The sequence below is a fragment of the Hypomesus transpacificus genome, chromosome 19 (assembly GCF_021917145.1).
Source record: "Hypomesus transpacificus isolate Combined female chromosome 19, fHypTra1, whole genome shotgun sequence".
In the NCBI taxonomy this organism is placed as follows: Eukaryota; Metazoa; Chordata; class Actinopteri; order Osmeriformes; family Osmeridae; genus Hypomesus; species Hypomesus transpacificus.
This window is the reverse complement of record NC_061078.1, coordinates 6,709,007-6,728,986: the sequence shown is the minus strand read 5'-3', so window position 1 is coordinate 6,728,986 and position 19,980 is coordinate 6,709,007. Positions and strand designations below refer to the sequence as shown.

Below are 19,980 nucleotides of genomic sequence, written 5' to 3'. Positions count from 1 at the left end.
TCCAGGTTTCCGGCTATATTTTGTTTTTCCTTCAGCTTACAAATTCCACATCTTATCTAAGCGGCTTTCATGAGAGAGGAAATTTGCCATGTGCCTTCCAAAAAAAAAAAAAAAAAAAAAAGATTGAAAAAAAGGAAAGGGTAGTGTGAGCCTGTCAGGATTCTCCTGTAAATATTTGGTCAACAGCTTTTTAAGATGTATCCTGATTGGTCGGTTAAGGGCAAACCCAACATTCCATCAAGGTTCACTTTGGCAACTTGTTCGACATATGAATGAATGAAAAGCATTTCTCACAAATACCAGAGGTGCATGTGCGCATTTACGCACTAGACATTCACTACGCAGAGTTTTCTTCGACTTAGCAAAAGCGTGTCCGGACTAGATTTCTGCGTCTTTCAATAGGATTACATGAGTCAAAAATGATTCATTCGCATGTCATCATCATGGTCCTGTGCCTTGGTCATTTTTACTCAGCATTTGGACAGGTGAGTGGTCACTTTGCTCATGGCACTTTCACTATGGCAAGTGCTATGAGAGAACAAGTTTGTGAATGGCAATGTTTATAATGAAATATCTCTTGTGACTTTGTAACAACGAAAAATCCCAATGTGAAATTGTGAAAAGCTGATGTTGCATGTTTCACACAAACAAATGAACACTGTGTCTTGGCAAAAAGGGAGGGAAAGAGGGTTGTGTAACTCTCCGGCTGAGAAAATAAGCCTGAGATGACGATTGTTGCAGAGTCCTTTCACAGACAGTCATGTGTCCACAGCTCTGGCTGCAGGGTGGGGGAGAGAGATAGGGTGGGGGAGAGAGACATTGAACAAGTTTTCCTTCGTTGAAGTGACTGTAGTCTCGTCTTAAAGTCTAAGAGCCAGAGGGTCAGCCTGTGCTGTCATTGCCACAATTTCACCATCACCAGTTCACAATGCCACCCTTTGGTTTGACCACACTTTGCACACTAGTGGTAATAACAATGGTCAGCCCTTGGCATTCATGTCCACACCATGCAGTATCTATGAAGGACTCAACACCCAAAACATGGGTTTGATGCTGAACTGCTAAACTTCTCAGATGAGCAGTGTTTGTTTCTGTGTGTTTTTAAGCCTCCTGACCCAGCAATTTTTTTTCTCAGGTTCAGTCCCCAGACAACATTCCGTTGTTTTAATTCGATTCATTATTCATGTGTTGTTTGTCAACAATGATGTGAACCTTGAGATAATGAGTTGAATGGGAGAAGCATCCAGGTCTTCTAAGAGACCCATGGCTACCTAGCAGGCCCGTTTACATCCTAGCATGACAACTTGCGCCCCAGGGATCAGACCATGTTCCACTTACTAAACAACCCATCACGGTCAACGCTCAATGCTGAAACACATTTCTGCCACACACACTTCAGCTCAATACACAACCTCTCTGTGTTTCACCAGAGGGAGAGCTGCAGAGAGTCTGAGGTTACCGTTACCTTGACCCAGGCTTCCGTTTACTTTCCTTAATTCAAAGGCTAGCTCGTTATGCCGGTGAATGGGGAAACTGAAGGCGTGTAAGCCAAACACGAGATACGTTCAGCGTCACTACATGCAATGAAACCACATGGGATTTTGGCCTAGGGAGGCAGAAAGAGGGCAGTATGGCGGGGCTGCTAACAGCGGCTTTTCTCTCCATCTGACTCTGACTGACGTTCCTCCAGAAATCCAGCTTTCTGAAATCGCTTATCAGAAGAGGATGGAAAATAATAAATATTGTGAAAAAGAGACAGACAGAAAGAGGAAAAAAGAAAACGCAAAGAGTATGAAGAAAATAAATTGTTGAGAGAGTTGAAAGTCATACAAAAAGTGAACAAAAAACATGCCACTACCCTCAATGTTTTTTTCCAACCAAACAGAGAAGTGGCTGTGCCTATGAACGCGCCTCTAGTTATTGCGTACACAGGCAATGTTTACCCACGGTGTGTTTTTTATGCTACGCAGTCTGACCTGGCGGCCTTCGCCACCTTCCACTTCATTACACACCGCAAGGCTAGCAACACATGTACACACATCCCGGATACCCTCCAGCAGTACACATCAGTTATCAAAGATTGCATTGTAATTAGTATCAGTTAAGGATCAGCCTCCAGGCCTCTCTTTCCACTGGCTAAAGCTGATGACTGGAGAGAGGAAGAAAGAGGGAGTGAGAAGGAGATATAGATTACAAAGAGAGAGCAGAATAAGTGAATGATGAAAGAAAGAGAGAACGTTTCCTGAAAACATGCTGCCTTCAAGGCAGGAGAGGAATGGTAGTGTGTGTGGCTGTGTGGATGTGTGTGTGTGTGTGGATGTACATGCACGTGTGTGTGTGTCTTGGTTCATGTGTAGGTCAGTTCACCAGGGGGGATAAAGTCAACACTCAATGAAATCATTCACCATTCACCAGCTCCTCTGCTCACAGTCAGCTCTGAAACCTCTAATCCCCCCTGGGGAGGTGACACAGCCATGTCAGCAGGGCTCAGCGTCTTTCTCCTCCTTCTTCTCCTCCTCTCCATCCTCCTTTACCTCCTCACCCTCCTCCTCCTCTCCTCCTCCTTCTTCTCCTCCTCTCCATCCTCCTTTACCTCCTCACCCTCCTCCTCCTCTCCTCCTCCTTCTTCATCTCCTCACCATCCTCCTCTACTCCTCTCCTCCTTCACCTCCTCCTCCTCCCCTCCTCTGCCTCATCCTCCACCACCTCCCCACCTCCCCTCCTCTTTCTCCTCCCCAAGCTTCTCCTTCTCCTCGCCTTCCTTCTCCGCTTCTTCCTCCACCTCCTCCTCATTCCTCTTTTCCTCCTCCTTCCCCTTCCCCGCCCCCCCCCCAGGTCTAAGTAAAGCTCTATGTGACTCTGATCTTTCTGCCCAGTCCACATACATCTAAAACCTGACTGAACTATTAGATCTATCTTAAGAACTCTTCATTCTATCTTGGGAATCCTTTCATGCAGCCCTTCCTCCAAACCAGCATGAAAGCTCCCTGTGTTGCTCACCACACACAGCTGATAAATAACCTGGTAATGAGATCTGATTCAATAACATGAAAGCCTGATCTACATATTTTCATATATGATTTGTTCTGTGTACAGAATCTTGATTATGTTTTGCTTAGATACAACAGTAAAAATTACGTGTCGGTGAGACTGGACAAATTGTACCATACAAAGGAATCTTTTAACTACACATATTACTTTCCTGGTAGATTTCCTTAGATAAGGCTTAAAGAATTAGATCCACATTTTCAACATTCTTTCATTAAATAATTAAGCTTAAAATGTTAAACACTTTCTCTTACACCTTCCCCTCTAGGACTGTGCCAGCAGGCAGGAGATGCAGAGCTCTCTGAAGCAAGTTCAGAAGCTCCTCTCTGCCCACGAGGCTTCGTATGTCCAGAGTCTGCGCACCCTGAGGAAGAAGATCAACCTGCTGCAGGCTGCCACCACCAAACAGGCCGCCAAACCCGACAACGGTGAGCGTCTCACATTAGACAGTGACAACAACTTTGTTTGGATTGGTTGGCCCTTAAAATGTCATCACCCATCTCCCCACCCCCACTCTAGGAACCTGCCCAAAGCTGGAGGCTCCCGCCAACGGCAGGAAGTTGGGAAAGGTGCAGACACCAGGCCATGAAGTCCACTTCCTGTGCGAAGCAGGCTATGAGCTGGTCGGAGCAGAGACCAGGATGTGTCAGGATACCTTCACCTGGAGTGGCCAGCAGCCCACCTGCCGAAGTGAGTTATCTGATCACCTAATCACCTGATCACAAGGTCACCTGAACTTTTTTGGCTATTTTAGGCATGACAAGGATGTACAATAAAAAAAAAAAAAAAGTTATAGTCCTTTACTCCAATTCACCTCCTCCTGGTCCCTTCTGTTCTACTCGTCCCTCACTCCTCACTGCCCACCCCCCCAACGCAATCTTCCACACTCCCCCCTCCCTAGTCATTCCTCTCTGTATCTGCTCTGTCCATCTTTCTCACATTCCCTGTCACCATCCTCTTTGTGGAACTCCTCCCTCTCTCTCTTTTTCCCTTTTGACGCGTCATTCATATTGTTGAGATTTGTCTGTCTAGATAAGATTTTCTCTTCTGCCCGCCTTGTGATCAGGTTTCTTGTGTGTGTACCTCTTGGTCTTCCAGTGCTTTTATTGAAGGCAGTGACACATGTGACATGCCTGCCCAGGACGGCTTGCTAACGTACAGATAACACTTCAAAGCCTCTCTGCAAGACCAGAGGCTTCCCTTTCACTCTGGCTGACTAGGTCCAGCAGCATAAACACACACATACACACACACTCAAACCTATAGGGTTACATAAGGGCTTGTGTCTGAGAGTCCAGCAAGCAGCTCACAGCCCATGGTCGTGAACCAGGTAACGCCCCCCCCCCCACACACACACACCTTATCCTGCTACATCCACCAACCCCTCCTCCTGTCTTTCCTCAGACATAAACGAGTGTGAGTCCTCTCCCTGTCTAAATGGAGGGACGTGTATGGACGAGGTCAACCAGTTCTCCTGCACCTGTACCAAAGGCTGGGCTGGAGCTACTTGCCAGAGCCCTGTGCCAACATGTAGGTATCTCTATACTAACAAGCTGGTATCTCTGTGCGAATATGTAGGTATCTGTGTGCTAACGTGAAGGAATCGCTGTGCCAATATACAGGTACCATTGTACTAAGGTGTAGCTATCCCTGAGCTGAGGTTGGCTGGAATAGGTCTGCTGCTCCTGGGTGGCGGGCAGTTCTTCTTCTCATTGGCGGAATGAGCATTGGTTCTGGTTCCGAGTGGTTGGGCTAACATACACGGCACTAAATTCTGTGACGATGAGCTAAATCCAGTCCAGTTAGGTTCTGTGGCTCTGTGAGAGTTTGTTTTCATTTCTGCATGCAGGGCTACAGTGCAGGGCTGTGGGTGGGAGCCACACAGGGAGACCAGGGAGTTCAGTTAACGACACTCTGACCATGAGCGGTCTGTTCCTCCATACTCAGCACTAACACTACTGGCTCTGTCAGGGTCCACCTCTCCGTCCCTTCTGAATGACTTACAGTAGATCTGTGATCTCATACACACACACACACACACAAACACACACAAACTCACACATACTCACACACACAGATCCCAACACGAAAGCACATGCATATTCTGCATAGATACATACACAAATAGATACCAGAATACAAGTACACAATCATCCCATCACACAGAAACAAACACAGACAAAACAGCAGAGCAACATATTATGAATGACATGTATCCATGGCAACAAAATAAAGAAATCCACCATGGTATCAGCTCTAAACCCACCCTGTTTTCCATGGGCAAAAAAATGGGCTTGAGAAGGTCTTTAGAGAGCACAGTCCTCTCCTTGCCTCCTGTACTATTCCTAAGAGTGGTATTCCTATAGTCTCTCTCTCTCTCTCTCTCTCTCTCTCTCTCTCTCTCTCTCTCTCTCTCTCTCTCTCTCTCTCTCTCTCTCTCTCTCTCTCTCTCTCTCTCTCTCTCCACACAGAATCACTCTCACATTGTATGAATGTATTCACACACACACACACACACTCACTCACGAGCACGAACATACACACAATATTTACTTAACTGTCCTCTCTCTCTCTCTCTCTCTTTTCTCTCTCTCTCTCTCTCTCTCTCTCTCTCTCTCTCTCTCCTCTCTCTCTCTCTCTCTCTCTCTCTCTCTATCTCTCTCGGTCTCCCTAACTCTGTCTCCCCCCCCCCCCGCCAGTTTTCGTCACCATGATGAACACCTCATCTTCCACAGCTGGCTCCTCCTCCACCTCTGCAGCAGCTGCCACCACATTGCCAGCAGCAACAGCCTGGCCGTATGTCCGTCCGTCCCGCTGTACACAGGTTCAGGGCACCACCCACTGCACCTGTGACCCAGGGTACACCATCTCTGGACGAGACACCTCCACCTGCACAGGTGCGATGGCAATGTCACAACACACATACATTGCGCTCCAGGTACATTATTCTTATACATTGTTATTTTTGTATGTGTTTCAGACATTGATGAGTGTGAGCTGTTCCACAACGGTCCAGCTGGTCGACTGTGTTTGCACTCCTGTGTGAACACCCCTGGAGGCTACCGCTGCACCTGCCCAGCAGGGTACAACATCACCCGGGATGGACGCAACTGCAAAGGTCAGCTAGGGTTCACATGCACACACACACACACTCACACTCACCTCATTATTTTTTCTTTTCCTGCATCTCATCTTTCCCAGACAAACAACATCTGAATACATGGTAAAAAATAATCTGAGAATACAGAGGACATTCTTTCTCCACTCACTATCCTTGTCTCTCTCCCTCTGGTCTTAGACATAGATGAGTGTGCCACCAGACAGAACACCTGTTCACGGGACCAAATGTGCATCAACACCTATGGAGGGTTCCAGTGCGTGCGTGTGGACTGCCCTCGAGTCAAAAATGCGACTTACGTCAAGACCTCACCTATGTGAGCCCTTGAAATTGAATCATGCCCTTATTTATCCAGTGCAATGACACCATTACAGACTCACCCTCTCTCTTTCTTCCCGACTTTCTTGTCCTCCCATCCCTTCTTACCTCCCTCCATGATCACCTATGCCCTCTCCCTTACCCCGTCTCCTGCCACCTCCCTCCTGTCCCTCTCCCCAAGGCGTTGTGAGCGGAACCCCTGCCCTGTGGACAACAAGGCGTGCTCCCAGGCGCCCAACTCCTTCTCCTACCACTTCCTGTCTGTCATCTCCAACTTGTCAGCACCCCGCGTCATGTTCCGGGTGTCGGCGGTCCGCGTGATGGGGGACACACTGCGGTTCTCTCTGCTGGGGGGAAAGCAGGCTCGCCGGCACTTCACAGTGCAGCGCTCGGACCGCCAGACGGGTCAGCTGATGCTGGTGAGCCCGATCCCAGGCCCCACAACTCTGGAGGCCGAGGTGGAGATGAGTGAGCTGGAGAAACGCGTCCAGCTGGGGAGATACATCACCAAAGTGACCATGTTTGTGTCTCAGTACGACTTCTAGAGGGACGGGGAATGATGGGTTGGTGGGCAGGGAGGTGAAGGGGTATTGGTGAGGGGAGTACTGGGGGTTGAGAAAGCGAGATCGAAAGAGGGAGGATGTGGGAGAGAAAGGGGAGGGTTTTGAAAACTGGCATGATAGGGGAAAGAAGAGGAGAAGATTCGCAGACAGGGAATTAAAGATATGGAGGGGATGAGTGCGATAATAGAACATGGATGAAAAGGTGACTGTGGGTATAAAAAAGTGATTTGAGTGAGGGTTAAGGAGTCATGAGTAAAGGGGTAGGAGGTACCACAGGGGTACAGAGATACGGACAGAGCTACGTAGTAGTTTTCCTCAATTGTGAGGAGGTGTCCATCTTTTCCCAGATGGCTTTGCACTCTGGTGACTCACATAATCTGGTGGTGGTGGGGGGGCATCTTCAGTGCATCTTCATGTGGGATGATCAGGATAATCCAGGCACACAACCACACTTCCTGTATTTTCTGCTCTTCTCTACAAACCAGTTTTTTATATTTATTTTTAAACAACGATCGATTGTACAATCTTGTTTTCCTCCTTTTTATTTATCAGCCAAAGCACCATGTATTAAACATCTGAAACAATATAGCTACTTATTTGCTTTATCATTATTTTTTCCTTTTAAATGATTAATGAATTTGGGGAACACCCTGTCTACAGGATCACTTTCTTCAGGGGCGTACTGCGTATTTACAGAACATACTGAATATCGTTATACTGTATATCTCATCAGTTTTTGAAAAAGGCACATATCCCCCCCCCCCACCAGAATCCTGAGTAAAAAAAAAACCTGTCCCACCTACATTTGAAACAAACCTGCTTTTTTGTGTTATGTGTCAAGGAGGTGTGACAAACCAATGGATCACATGTTTGTGTGTTTAGGAGAAGGTGTTCATCCTGGCAAGTGATGCTGACGCGTGGGCTGTAGAGCAGCCTGGAGAAATGTTTCACCTCCATGTCACTGTGCCCACTAACTATCTCTTCTATGGTCTATCAATCATCATGGATGTGAAAACACTCACTAACACTGAGCCAATGTTGCCTACACACAGAGATCCTGTTTACTGTGTGTGTGTGTTTCCAAACCATGTACCATACACAGTTAAATAGATGCACTGAAGTGGACAGGGAAAGGGGTGGTGTAAGAGTTAATCAGCTCAGTGGAGTCACACAGAGCCAGGCAGTGTGCCCCAGTGGAGACAGACAGGCACTAATGCTGCACCGCTGGCCTCAGCTCAGAGTCACCCTATGGGGCTAGGAGAGGGGCACAGGGGGGAGGGCTCCCTGGTTTGGCTCACCCCCTCCAAGGTCTACACAGGAGGCCTGGGGGGGGGGGGTGTAGGCGGGGGCACGATCCCATACCCAGATTGCTCACAGAGGGAAGAAAAGGAAGAAAATAAGAAGATAAAGAAAGCCAGAGGAAGAAGAGAGGCAGCGAGAGAGTGATGGCTGAATGGAGAGGGATGAATAGTGGGTGATTCACGATGACCAGTCAGTCGTCGGCTGAGGGGTGCTGCTTGAATTAAAGACCACTGTCTCTATTTCTGCTCTGAAAGAGCCACCATGCTTTTGCTTCATTGGCTCTCTCTTTTCAGTCTTGGTGAAAGAGAGACTAAAGGAAGAGAGAGTGAGGAGACTGAAGTAAAGGCTCGTAAAGAGACAGAAAGAGATAGAGAGAGAGAAAAAACTGTAGTTGAATGACAGTCTGCTCCTCAGGAAGAGGTGAAGGAGTCCCCAACAGTTTATGACCACTCTGACACCTCCTCCTCCCTCAGCCCAACTCCTCACAATTCCTCCACTCTCTTTTCTGTCCGCTCTTATTCTATGAGTTGGTTAAGTGACTCAGAGCAGATAAAATTCACGTGTAGAATAACATCTTCCCAACAAATCTAAACCTTCCTCCAGGTCCATCAGTCTCCAGCAGTGTGCACCTCACGCTATCTGAGGGGCAGGGGTGAAAATAGATAAAAGCACCAGCTGCATAAGGTAGGGCAGAGGGGCGTTGTTAGATATAAAGCTCTACTGGGGCAAAGGCCCCTCATTAGAGCTACTCATCACTTTCTCCTTACTTTTCTTCTTATACACTTGGTCCGTACAAGAAGTGTGAAATACAATGCACTATATAATCTTTCCTTTGCTTAACCACTATATGTACAGTTCAGGGACGTTGGTTTCATATCAGCTTAGGCAGGGTTAACAATAGCAAATGCAAGCAAAAAAATAACAATTGTTGCGCAACAATATGTGTGTAAAATAATGCATAATGTAAAATAATATGTCAGACTCGTGTTGTTAATATGTTTGAGTCAAAATAAGATCATATTTCAGTGGTTAGGCACCCTAGAAGGGACTTGATCATGTCTTCTTGCACACTGGGCCATCGTACAGGATCCGTTATCATGTTTAATCTACTATAGGGGCATCCAAGAGGGCACTTTTGCTAGCGTGGGCGCACTGCCCCCCCCCCCCTCCCTTCCTGAGTCCACCACTGCTCCCTCCCTCAGCCCTTTTCCTCCCTCTGTTCCGTACCCCTCATCGCCCCTCCTCGACATGGAGGAAGGAGACTGTGTCCTGGATTGGGAGGATATAAACAGGCCTCCAGAGACAGACCTGGAGCTGGAGTCCAGGCCAGCCTGGCACAGATCCAGTCTGGGTGGGCAGGCAGGTGAGAGTAAGGGGGGTGGGGGAGCAGCGGTGCCCAGTTGTTACAATGGGGGGTTTGTGAGCAGTATGGCTGGTTCAACAAAGTGCTGCCTGTGCCCATGTCAGTCTCACACAGGCCAGAGCAGGTAGCAGAGACTGGTGAGGCTGACCCCAACAGGATGTGGGGTGGTGGTGGTGGTGGGGGGGGGGGGGTCAGCTCTGATCTAACCTCACACTCTCTTCACTCCTCTTGAACTGTAGCCAGGGAACTCTCTCTCTCTTTCTCTCTTAGAAAGTACTGTGTGTGTCTGTGAGAGAGAGAGAGAGAGAGAGAGGAGAGAGAGAGAGAGAGAGAGAGAGAGAGAGAGAGAGAGAGGAGAGAGAGAGAGAGAGAGAGAGAGAGAGAGAGAGAGAGAGAGAGAGAGAGGAGAGAGAGAGAGAGAGAGTGCACACTTGTATCAACAGTACATTAAATAACACTGCAGTGTTTTAAAACTCATTTGTAGGTGTATCCTGTACTCATGGCACAATATTGCCCTCTGGTGTCTTTTAATAGAAACGTGAAAAGAGACAACTGACCTTGACCTAAACAATATAAATAGTTTAATTAATAAGGGGAATACAGTCCACTTAATAAATAGCTGTATATGTCATTCTTAGAGACATAGCATAAACATAGACGTCAATCAGAGTCTCACCTGGAATGAACCAAATTAGCCGTTAGCAGACCTGTGTGATCATTGTGGCTGGTATTCTGCATCTCAAAGTGGATAAATAACTAACTCCACCTCAAATTCTAAATGAATCACTGATTTGTGCCCGTAACGACTATTCCCCCTGTGGTCAGTAATTATTTTGTTCCACTAGGTGGCAGCGCCAGCTAACATTGTGACATGAAGCCTATAAGGTCAGGCCGCTGCTTTAGTCTGCCAGGCCCTCCACACGGGGTTAACCCTCACAAACTCGTGAAATAATCATCGATATTATTTCTCTATGGTTTATTGTTAGCTTGAGACAAGAAGTAGAATGTAGATTTAATTGGATGGCTTATAGCTGATTAAAAAGTGAGGACTCGTTAACCAGGTGATGCTGGGATATTCACACCAATCATATTCCTGGAGAGCAACCCTCACGTAGGTTTGCACTCCAAACCCAGCTGTAACTAATGTGATTATGCTCAAGAACCAGCATTGTTAGAATCGGGTACGTTTTGGAGCGAAAGCCTCGCATGACTATTGTTCCAGTAGTATGTCCTCGACTCTGACTGTCATACAGAGTTGAGAAAAACAGCTTTGTGTCTGAGTGAGAAGCAGAGGTACACAATCAGACTGTTATTTCCTTTTTTTGTTGTTGTATTTTTTGTTTACTTTTAACTTCTATCGTGTTCTAAATCAGGTTGTTTTTCAATAGGTTATTCTGACCAAATGGAGGCTAACGTTTTCCTCTCATTTGTGTTCCTTCACTTTCTTCCTCACTCCATCACTTATTAGACCAACAGACTCCGACAGGTGGCCGCATGTCTACCTGCACTGCGTGGGTAGCTGTGTGATTACTGTGGTTCAGCAACTAAAATAACTCACGCATTCCCAATTACATCTCCTCCCAGAGTTTAGACCACCTGTTTCGTGCACAGGGTAATTGTATCTGCAGCCACGATTGCCTTGAATACCCTAATGAACCCAATGAGGGGCGAGCAGCCGGGCTGAGGCCCGCATGTCTCAATAATTAAGCTTCGTTTCAGCCGCAGTGCAGCGCCAGTAAGATTAACAAATGTCTAACATGCAGAATGCAGTGTTGACGTTTTGATTGAACTTGACGAGTGTTGGATCATAAGCACGGAAATTGCCAACATTTTGATGAAAACATTTGTTTATGGTGTGTTTCTGATTCATCAATGTTATTCAGACACTGTAATTGTATGTCTGGCCTAACTTGCCACATAGGCAAGGTTAAAACATGTACGGTAAGACAAGTGCATGCATGCACACCCAGTGCACACACACATTCACACAGGCACACACACACACATACTCACACACACACACACACACACACACACACTCCATCTCTCATACACACATGCACATACTGTATAAATACACTTTCTTTCTCACACTCTCACACACACACCTGCTTTTCTGAGGTCCAGTTGGATGTGCCCCCGATGTTGAGTTGAAGTCACACTGAGTGTGTGATGAGCCGCTCAATGGCTGTGATCTGCAGGGTTTCTGAGGAGCTGTGTATGGTTCTGTCAGGGCCTGCAGGAGGTCTTCTTCACACACTCAAACACGCACCCCCCCCCCCCCCAACAAACACACACCAACTGTATTCACACACTCACCATCCTAATACACACCACCCACCACACACCCAGTCACTCTCTCTCTCACACACACACACACACACACACACACACACACACACTCCCCCCCCTCCACAAACATACACCTGTGGGAGGTCTTCCTCTCCTCACCCACTACAAACACAGTCCACACCCCCGCAGGATGGCACTCAATCTCAGATGTGCGGTCGGCGTTACATGCGTATTTGTGTCAGAACAGGCCTTGCCTTTGGCGGGAACGCAACTGCTCCTTCCAACACCCGGGCAGCCGCTCACTGAATGACAGGTCTATAGTACCAGCCGCAGCAGACCTAGGACCGATCAATAGTTTGGTGTCAACTTTCTGTCTCTTGCCTCCCCTTCACCACCAGGCAGCTCCTCTCCTGCTGCTGTTTTAATCATATCCTGGCAAGGGTCGACCAGCAGCATGGGAGCAGCGTTGGTCAAGGCCTATCAGTGGCTGGGTCCAACTTGGTTTAATCAGGGCGCCTTGCATCTGTTGCAGGCTGCTATTTCACTCTTCCCCCCGACCACCGCCTACTGTACGTTATTATACGTTCTCTCTCAGGTCTAGGGAAAGGTTGCAGAGCGTCTGGGAGCTGGAGGTGTTGATCAGTAATAACAGCTACGCTCGCGCTCTCTGTCACCTCAGAAAGGGCCAAGAGGGATAGGAAAATACGTGCTTTTCAAAACCATGTCTGTCTCTGAAATCCCAACTCTTATTAGAACGCTCTGCATCCTGCACTGACCTGGAAGCAGAGCAGAGTGCTGTCAGGCATGGGCGTGGCAGGACATTCTTGGAGAGCAGAGGAGTCAGGAGTAGGATGTGAGCGTGACGTGTCCACATGTAGCACACCCTATTCAAAGTAACATGAAGAGACACTGCAGCATGGTAGAAAATCAAGGCCAATTTGATTTGGGAATGGATGTTACTGGCTTTGGGTAGCATTTCAGGCCATGTTGGTGTCAGTCTGGCTCATGGCTAGCTGTGATTGTAAAACTCAAACACTGACATTAGGATTGGACGAGCGCTATTAAATTGATTGGCAGGGTAAATTGAGGCACAGCAGGGTCAAACTCGCAAATAATCAGCCCACTTACAGATGTTTACTGGAAGGCATGTCTTGATAGCAAAGTAAGGAAAGAGGAATGGCAATGTATGCATAAAATACAATCAATCCTAAATGCACTTGTCTTTCCTGCTTTGTTTTGCCATTGAAATTGAATAATTTCATTGGTGCTGTTTGCCGATGTATTTTGTTCTATTTATTGAGAGTGCTCTATTACGACCATACCTCTAATTATTTCATACTATTTTGTGTTTTCCATAACTACAGTTGAATCCTCCACACACGGTACATGGAGAAGCGTATGATATTTTAGGGCTGCTTTGAAAAGGGTTAAGATTCCTGCCCTTTTCCCACTGTTACATCAGGTGCTCGGTCGCCACGGCAACGGTAATTAGCAGGAACTCGGTTTCCAGGCAGGCAGTGAATAACTCCGTGCCTCATCGTCATGGCAACCAAGGTCAGGGCAGCCACACACACACGCACACACATGCACACACACACATACATCTGCCTGAACCAAACAGCATCCACTGTGCTAAAAAGCATCGAACACATGCAAGGCCTCTATGTGGATAGTCTGGATCACTCACAGTGTATAAATCAACAAAGCACACAAACACACCCACACACAAACACACACAGACACAGCTCTGAATCTCCTGAGTGTGTATCTAAGTATGGACTTCAGCTGACAGAGCACAGATGTCAGTCAGGCTCTCTGCCTGTGTCTGTGCTCTGAGTGAGAGCTATACCCTAGCGGTCAGGACAGGATACCTGCTGCTCTGACTGCCTGCAGCACCATGCACTCACAAGGTTTCTACATGTCCCCAACCCCAGGAGCCCCTTTTAGGTGACATGGACAGCCAGGGTATCTCCTCCTCCTCCTGGGTGTGTACTGAGAGAACACCAGTTGTGGAACACCACACAGTAATGCTAACCCTGGAGGGTTAGCCAGGGTTAGACATCTTATTACAGTTTTTTACAGTCGCCAGGACACATTTCTCAATACTTAGGTCACTTTTTTAAAACTCTTCACACTGTTCTCCTAACCAACTTTCAGCTCGGCACAGCAGTTAATTGCACATTCAAAATGCACTAAAACTACCAAATCACTTCATTCATGTCTCAAATCAACTCATTCTTACATAACACTAGCAAAGGTTGACAGCCAACAAACATACGTTGTCACCCACAAAACAATGACCTAAAAATCACCAACAACAGGTACCATTAACATGTTTTCTTGTGTAAAACAGGGACACCTCTCTACTGTTTAGAATTCACTGCAATATATGTTACTGGAATGAATAAGACATGATGCAGTATGCTTCAATATGTTGTATATCTTTCTTTTTTTTCACTCATTCCAGAATACAAGAAATTATATATACACCATCCACTGATACAGATACAATAGGAATGCTACTGTAATCTTCTGCATTTGGCTATAGGTTCTCATCCACATCTTATGGCATCTAGGGCAATACACCTAGGAAAGAATCTTCTGGCATGCCTGATCCATCCATCCATTCAGCATTCATTGCGTCCAGGAGGGACATTTGATCATGTGGATGGTGGTCATACAGTAAACCTTCCACCTCCATGAGGAAAATGATGATTCTATGGGGTTGACAAATGGAGAGTAAGGTGGGAAGAAAAGTGACACCATTCTGGGATGGGCTCGGTGACTGCACGAGAGTGGTGAAATGCCACATTGTCCCATACAAATGTTGGCTTTCTTCTCTCTGCATTCTTTTCCTCACCTAGCACAACCCTTCCGTCGAGATCATTTTATAGCATTTAATTGAAATATATTTCATTACAATATTATTGTAGAAATTTAGCAAATTTCTGTTTTATTCAGTTTTGTATTATGTTATTGTTTTGAACTGAAGTTTAAATGTAACAGTTTTGAAAACGGTATGTAAGCATGTGCAAATTGGCCTGTACATAGAGTTTTGGCAGTTTGAAGTGAGAAAAGAATGAATGTAATTTGAAAGATTTAGTCATTGAATGCATTTTGTGCCAAAGCAATGATAAATGGTCCACAGTTTAGCCCACATGTACTTCTGTTGTGCTCGCTGTGTGAAGAGTTTTGAAAACGTGACTTAAGTATTGATAAATGTGTCCTAGCGACTGTATCAAACTGTAATGATTTGAGAAATTGTAACTGGTCAGAAGCATCTCTGGTGATTATATACATAACTGCAGTGCTTCATCAGATGACATGTGTAGCTGAGGTTGTTAGGTGTAGTGCTTGATTGATTTGTATCCCAGCTTGCAACCGAAGAGGAGGAGATAAGATGTTGACAAGTGCATGGTAACTTGGGTGAGGAATGCAAAACAGGCTAGCAGGACTATGACCAAGTTCATTGCTCACTGTCCAGAGAATATTTTTTATGCAAAAACATTTAACTTAATCTTTTCAGATAAAATATATTTTTGTTGAATTTGCCTTTTAAAATAAAAAACACAAAAGGGCTTTTTAGTTACAAACCAGAGCAGTGGGATCAAATAAGTGCAACTTGAATTACTTTTCATTGAATCATTTCATGTAGGGAACTCTTAGCAGAAGTGTGGATTTCCAAACTGTAAGTTGGACTTCAGGAGAAGGACCCCCACCACGAGAACCAACTTTTTTTAAAGGTTATTATTCAGTGGTAATTTCAAAAATCCATTTCCTTTCCACACCGTTTGTTCTTAAATGAAGTACCTGCAAATCTCACCTCTCCTTCTGAAAGAGAGAGAGCTGAAGTGATTGGACTAAAATTGGGACTCCTGTTGAGCTTCTTCTATTTTTTCCCCTGTTCTATTTCACATTACATGTCTGTTATTCAGGTAAAATTTGATAGAGAGAATTAACTTCCTTCCACATGCTAACAGACACCCTCCTACTCACCCACCCACACCCACAGCACACACAGTGGGTCATGCTGCAGAATCACGTCTCACTTTTCTTTCTGAGAGCGATACTGGCAGAACGAAGGGGAAAGATGGAGATAGAGGAGAAGGCAGTAGGGAACGATAGAGAGTGTGGGGAGTCCGGAGTAGGAGAGGTGATGTGGTAGGGTTGTAGCCACAGAGAACTACACCTAAATATTCTCAATGAGAGTATATGACGGGGTTGGTGATAGTAATGCTTTGAATTCACGTAAGCAAAACTGATTCAGAGTTCAACAGCATTGAAATACCATTTGGACATGTCCTTGTTGTAAGAATTGTCTATTGCTGAACAGATCACTCAGAAACAAACAGAAGACAGAACTATTACAAAGGACCTGTAGCCATCAGTCATGCCCATCTCCCCATATCCAACAGTGAACCCTGTGACAGTGTCTGTTTATCTGTCTGTTTATTTGGTGGGGGAGGAGGGCATAAAAAAGTCACCCCTTTCTTTTCTATGCTCCTGCTCTATCATTCTCTGTGCTTTTTCCCAGTTTTATACTATTTTTTTTTCTTCTTTTAAACTCCACAGTGGAAATGCAGGGAGAGCTGGAGGCAGGACCGCACGCCTGGCCGTGAGTGCAGCATAATCGCTCTAACACCAATTATCCCCACTCCGTGCATGGCCACTTTAAAAACTTATAATTTCATTTGATAGCAGCCTGTTACTCTGCTGTAGGCTAACATTAAAACCAGACTGCAAAGAAAAGAAGGAGGACCATTTCTGGTCTTTGCAATGTGTGTTCTTTTTCATAGTGGATTTAGGGTTTCGGGAGGGAGAGGTCTTATGGATGGCAGGGGGGATCTGAGGCCTGTGAACCACAGCATAACGAACATGACTGAGGAAACACACACACACACACAATGACGCACCCAATGATGCTGTGAGTACATGTAATTATTTCTGTTAGTTATTTCTTGCAGTGCAATTAGACAGTTGTCCACATATATAGGCTTTTAGCAGTAGGCTGGGACCTGGACATGGTGGAGCTGTGATGATACGGAGATAGGGATGTAGTGGAAGGCTATAGTGCTTTCTACGGAGGAAGGCCAGAGCCCTCTTGAGCTCCATTTGGTTGCTCTTACTAGCCTCTCATCTCTGAAAGGGTCCTTTGTTCTGCCTGGAAACCAGAAGGGAGGCTGCTGGGACCTGGTGGGGACATGAGGGTTGAGGGGGGTTGCATTTAGGAAGTGGTTCCTTCAGAGTTGTTGAGACATAGCAGGGGCCAGGATGTTTTAAAAGGGACATTATATTTCGAAATGAAATACTGGTTCAGCAAAGGGTCTTGGTAGATGTGGTTAAAAAGGTTCCTCCTCAATGAAAAGAAAACATTTACTCTAATCTATACAGTCCTTTGTTATAAAAACAAATTATAGCTTGACATGTTCCATTTTTTCATAATTAATTTCACATAAAGCACATCCTCTACAGACAGTTCATCCACTGACAAATGTAATATAATGATACTTGTGAAGTTTTTGAAGGTCGTACCTGAACAAAAATAATGTCTCCTTTCAGAAACACCCGAGTACTGATTCTCAACTTAAGGTCTCGAAATACATATAGTTTATCTACCAGAATACCGCTAGAACCTACTTCCTGTGCCTCAAACAATCTCTACCCAAGCAAAGCTTTAAGCTTCCAGAAACTCAGCTGTCCACGAAAGTGTGACAGCTGAGGGGGGAATGATTCAAGGGGGCCATATTGTGTGTGTGGGGGTGGGGGGTGGATGTGTGTGTGTGTGTGAGGGGGTGGGCTGACATAGTTACCACTGATGTTTGACTTGATAGTAATTTTTAGGGGGCCATATGGAATATCCCATCATGGGAGCCAAACTACCCATCAGTGAGAAACCTTAGATAAGACAGACTGTACAACAGCACTATAGCTACAGCATCGCTCATCCCCATGACTGTTGACTGCAATTATCAGAAAATGGATGGCAATTCATCTCTTTCATGATGAATGTTTACACTCAATTAGTGCCCTGTGTTTACCCTCTTTCATGTTGTAAATGTGTTAGCTAATAATGACTATTATTGTCCTATTGGTAGTGGACCACATGAGTAACATGTGATGCGTGAAAGGCGTCCGTGCCGTTTAGATTTCGCCCACCCGATCAGAGGGATCGGCCTTGCTTCACTCTGCCGGCCAAGCCCCAGGCTGTTCTCCATGAAGAGGAAAGCCAGCCACTCACTGACAAACAGCTCGGGAAAAATATTGGTTCACTTTTTTACTCTAATGCTGGTTGCCGTGGAAACCGTGCCGTGCCAAACAAAGGAAAAGCGGGAGAGAAACAGGAAGGAGAACAGTTTTCCAACTTGAGCTTCGTGTCCTCTCCTCACAGTGTATGCTGAGTGGACGTGTGCTTGTGTTTATGTGTCATGGAGAGAGAAAATGTGGGGAGTGTGTTTCTGTGTGTGTTTGTGTGTGTTTGTAAGCCTGTGTGAGTGTGTTTGTGTCACAAACATCGAGATGACGGGGGGAATGTGTGTATGTGTTGGCATATTCATCTTTTGACAGCCTAATCATGTGTGATGACGGAAGGTGGATACTCCTGTCAGAAAGTTCAATCAACACACACACACTTGTAATGTGTGAAATAATGCAGTCATGTAATACTGTCCTTTGTTTTACTGTTTAATTGGCTATTGCTTCAGTGTGCATATTTGTAGAGTGTGTGTGCATTTCCAAATGTGTTGCTGTGAAAAATGAGAGAGAGAGACGTAGAGGAAGAGAAAGGGGGAGAGAGAGAGAGAGAGAGAGAGAGAGACAGAGAGAGAGAGAGAGAGAGAGAGAGAGAGAGAGAGAGAGAGAGAGAGAGAGAGAGAGAGAGAGAGAGAGAGAGAGAGAGAGAGAGAGAGAGAGAGAGAGAGAGAGAGAGAGAGAGAGAGAAAGAGAGAGACATGTTTGTGGGGGTGTTGTGTGGGTGTCCTGAACAGATTGGGTGACTACACTTCTGCTTTTGCTTGGTTTAATAATCTGATCTTTTTTTCATTTGGGTAAGTTGAAATGCATGGAGAGACTTTTTTTTTTGCTGCAGAGATTCTCTCCTATTTCGTCAGTCAACAACTTCTTGTGATCTGGGCTTCATCTCCTCCTCAGCATCTGCTATGATTGTCCTGAACATGTGCATTATGCTTCAGCTGTTATGGAACTGCTTTAGGAGGGGATGTATGGACATATTTATTGGTGCATGTACTGATACAGTACTGAGTCTGACATCAACGACAGAATTTGAACACATGCACAACAACTGCACGAAAGAACCCAAATGCCTTCTAAATATCCACCCACGGCAAGCTTCCCTTAGAGTTTCCACCAGGCAAACAGTATAAATGGTCACCTGACGGACAATGATTGCTTCTCATTCATCAGTGGAGAGAGTGGCGAGGGGAGAGTGGAGCACTCTGACCAGGCGCTGTGGGAGGTCTTGAGTCCACCCGTCACGCACGAGGAAAACCGCCCATCACCACCACAACCCAGGGGTAATAGAATCACACTCCGGTCAGCTGGAAGGCACATTCAGGCACGACGCAAAACCACCGTCACTAAAATTAAGCGCAGATTGACGGTGTTTCATATGCCACATAGCCGCTCGTTAACAGTAAAGCGAGTGTCAGATCTCTGTTCATTTGGAGTAATGAATGGACAGTGTCAGTGTCTGACCACAGTGTCAGTGTCTGACCTCAGTGTCTGACCACAGCTTGTCTGATAGGTTTGGTGCAGGACCACTGTGTCGGAGGTTTCACACCTTCCTAAAGGTCATTAGCTAATGAGGGCAGCTACCTGGAAGAGAAGCACCTGCAGGGAGATCAGACTTCACCGTGAGTTGCACCAGCAGATGCTGCCCTTCTGAACACACTGAGTGAGGCTTTATACTCTGCCTACACAAATTCAGTCAGGTTGCAGACAGGTGTGTCCACTGATACGGA

General features: G+C 46.0%; 1 protein-coding gene across 1 annotated transcript; it reads left to right on the top strand.

Moving 5' to 3' along the window:
• Window positions 1–288: 288 nt before the first annotated feature.
• Window positions 289–7,629, top strand: LOC124481943 (fibulin-7). The gene is made up of 8 exons (XM_047042243.1): window positions 289–485; window positions 3,317–3,476; window positions 3,568–3,738; window positions 4,453–4,578; window positions 5,748–5,945; window positions 6,029–6,166; window positions 6,347–6,482; window positions 6,666–7,629. The coding sequence occupies exons 1-8, from the start codon at window positions 420–422 to the stop codon at window positions 7,027–7,029; spliced, it is 1,359 nt and encodes a 452-aa protein (XP_046898199.1). The 5' UTR covers window positions 289–419; the 3' UTR covers window positions 7,030–7,629.
• Window positions 7,630–19,980: the final 12,351 nt, after the last annotated feature.

What these genes read in the sequence shown, in the direction of transcription:
- LOC124481943 (XM_047042243.1), top strand. Translation starts at nt 420, where the DNA reads ATGATTCATTCGCATGTCATCATCATGGTCCTGTGCCTTGGTCATTTT. An exon ending in CCAGCAGCCCACCTGCCGAA is followed by an intron (nt 3,739 to 4,452) that starts GTGAGTTATCTG and finishes GTCTTTCCTCAG; the next exon opens with ACATAAACGAGTGTGAGTCC. An exon ending in TACGTCAAGACCTCACCTAT is followed by an intron (nt 6,483 to 6,665) that starts GTGAGCCCTTGA and finishes CCTCTCCCCAAG; the next exon opens with GCGTTGTGAGCGGAACCCCT.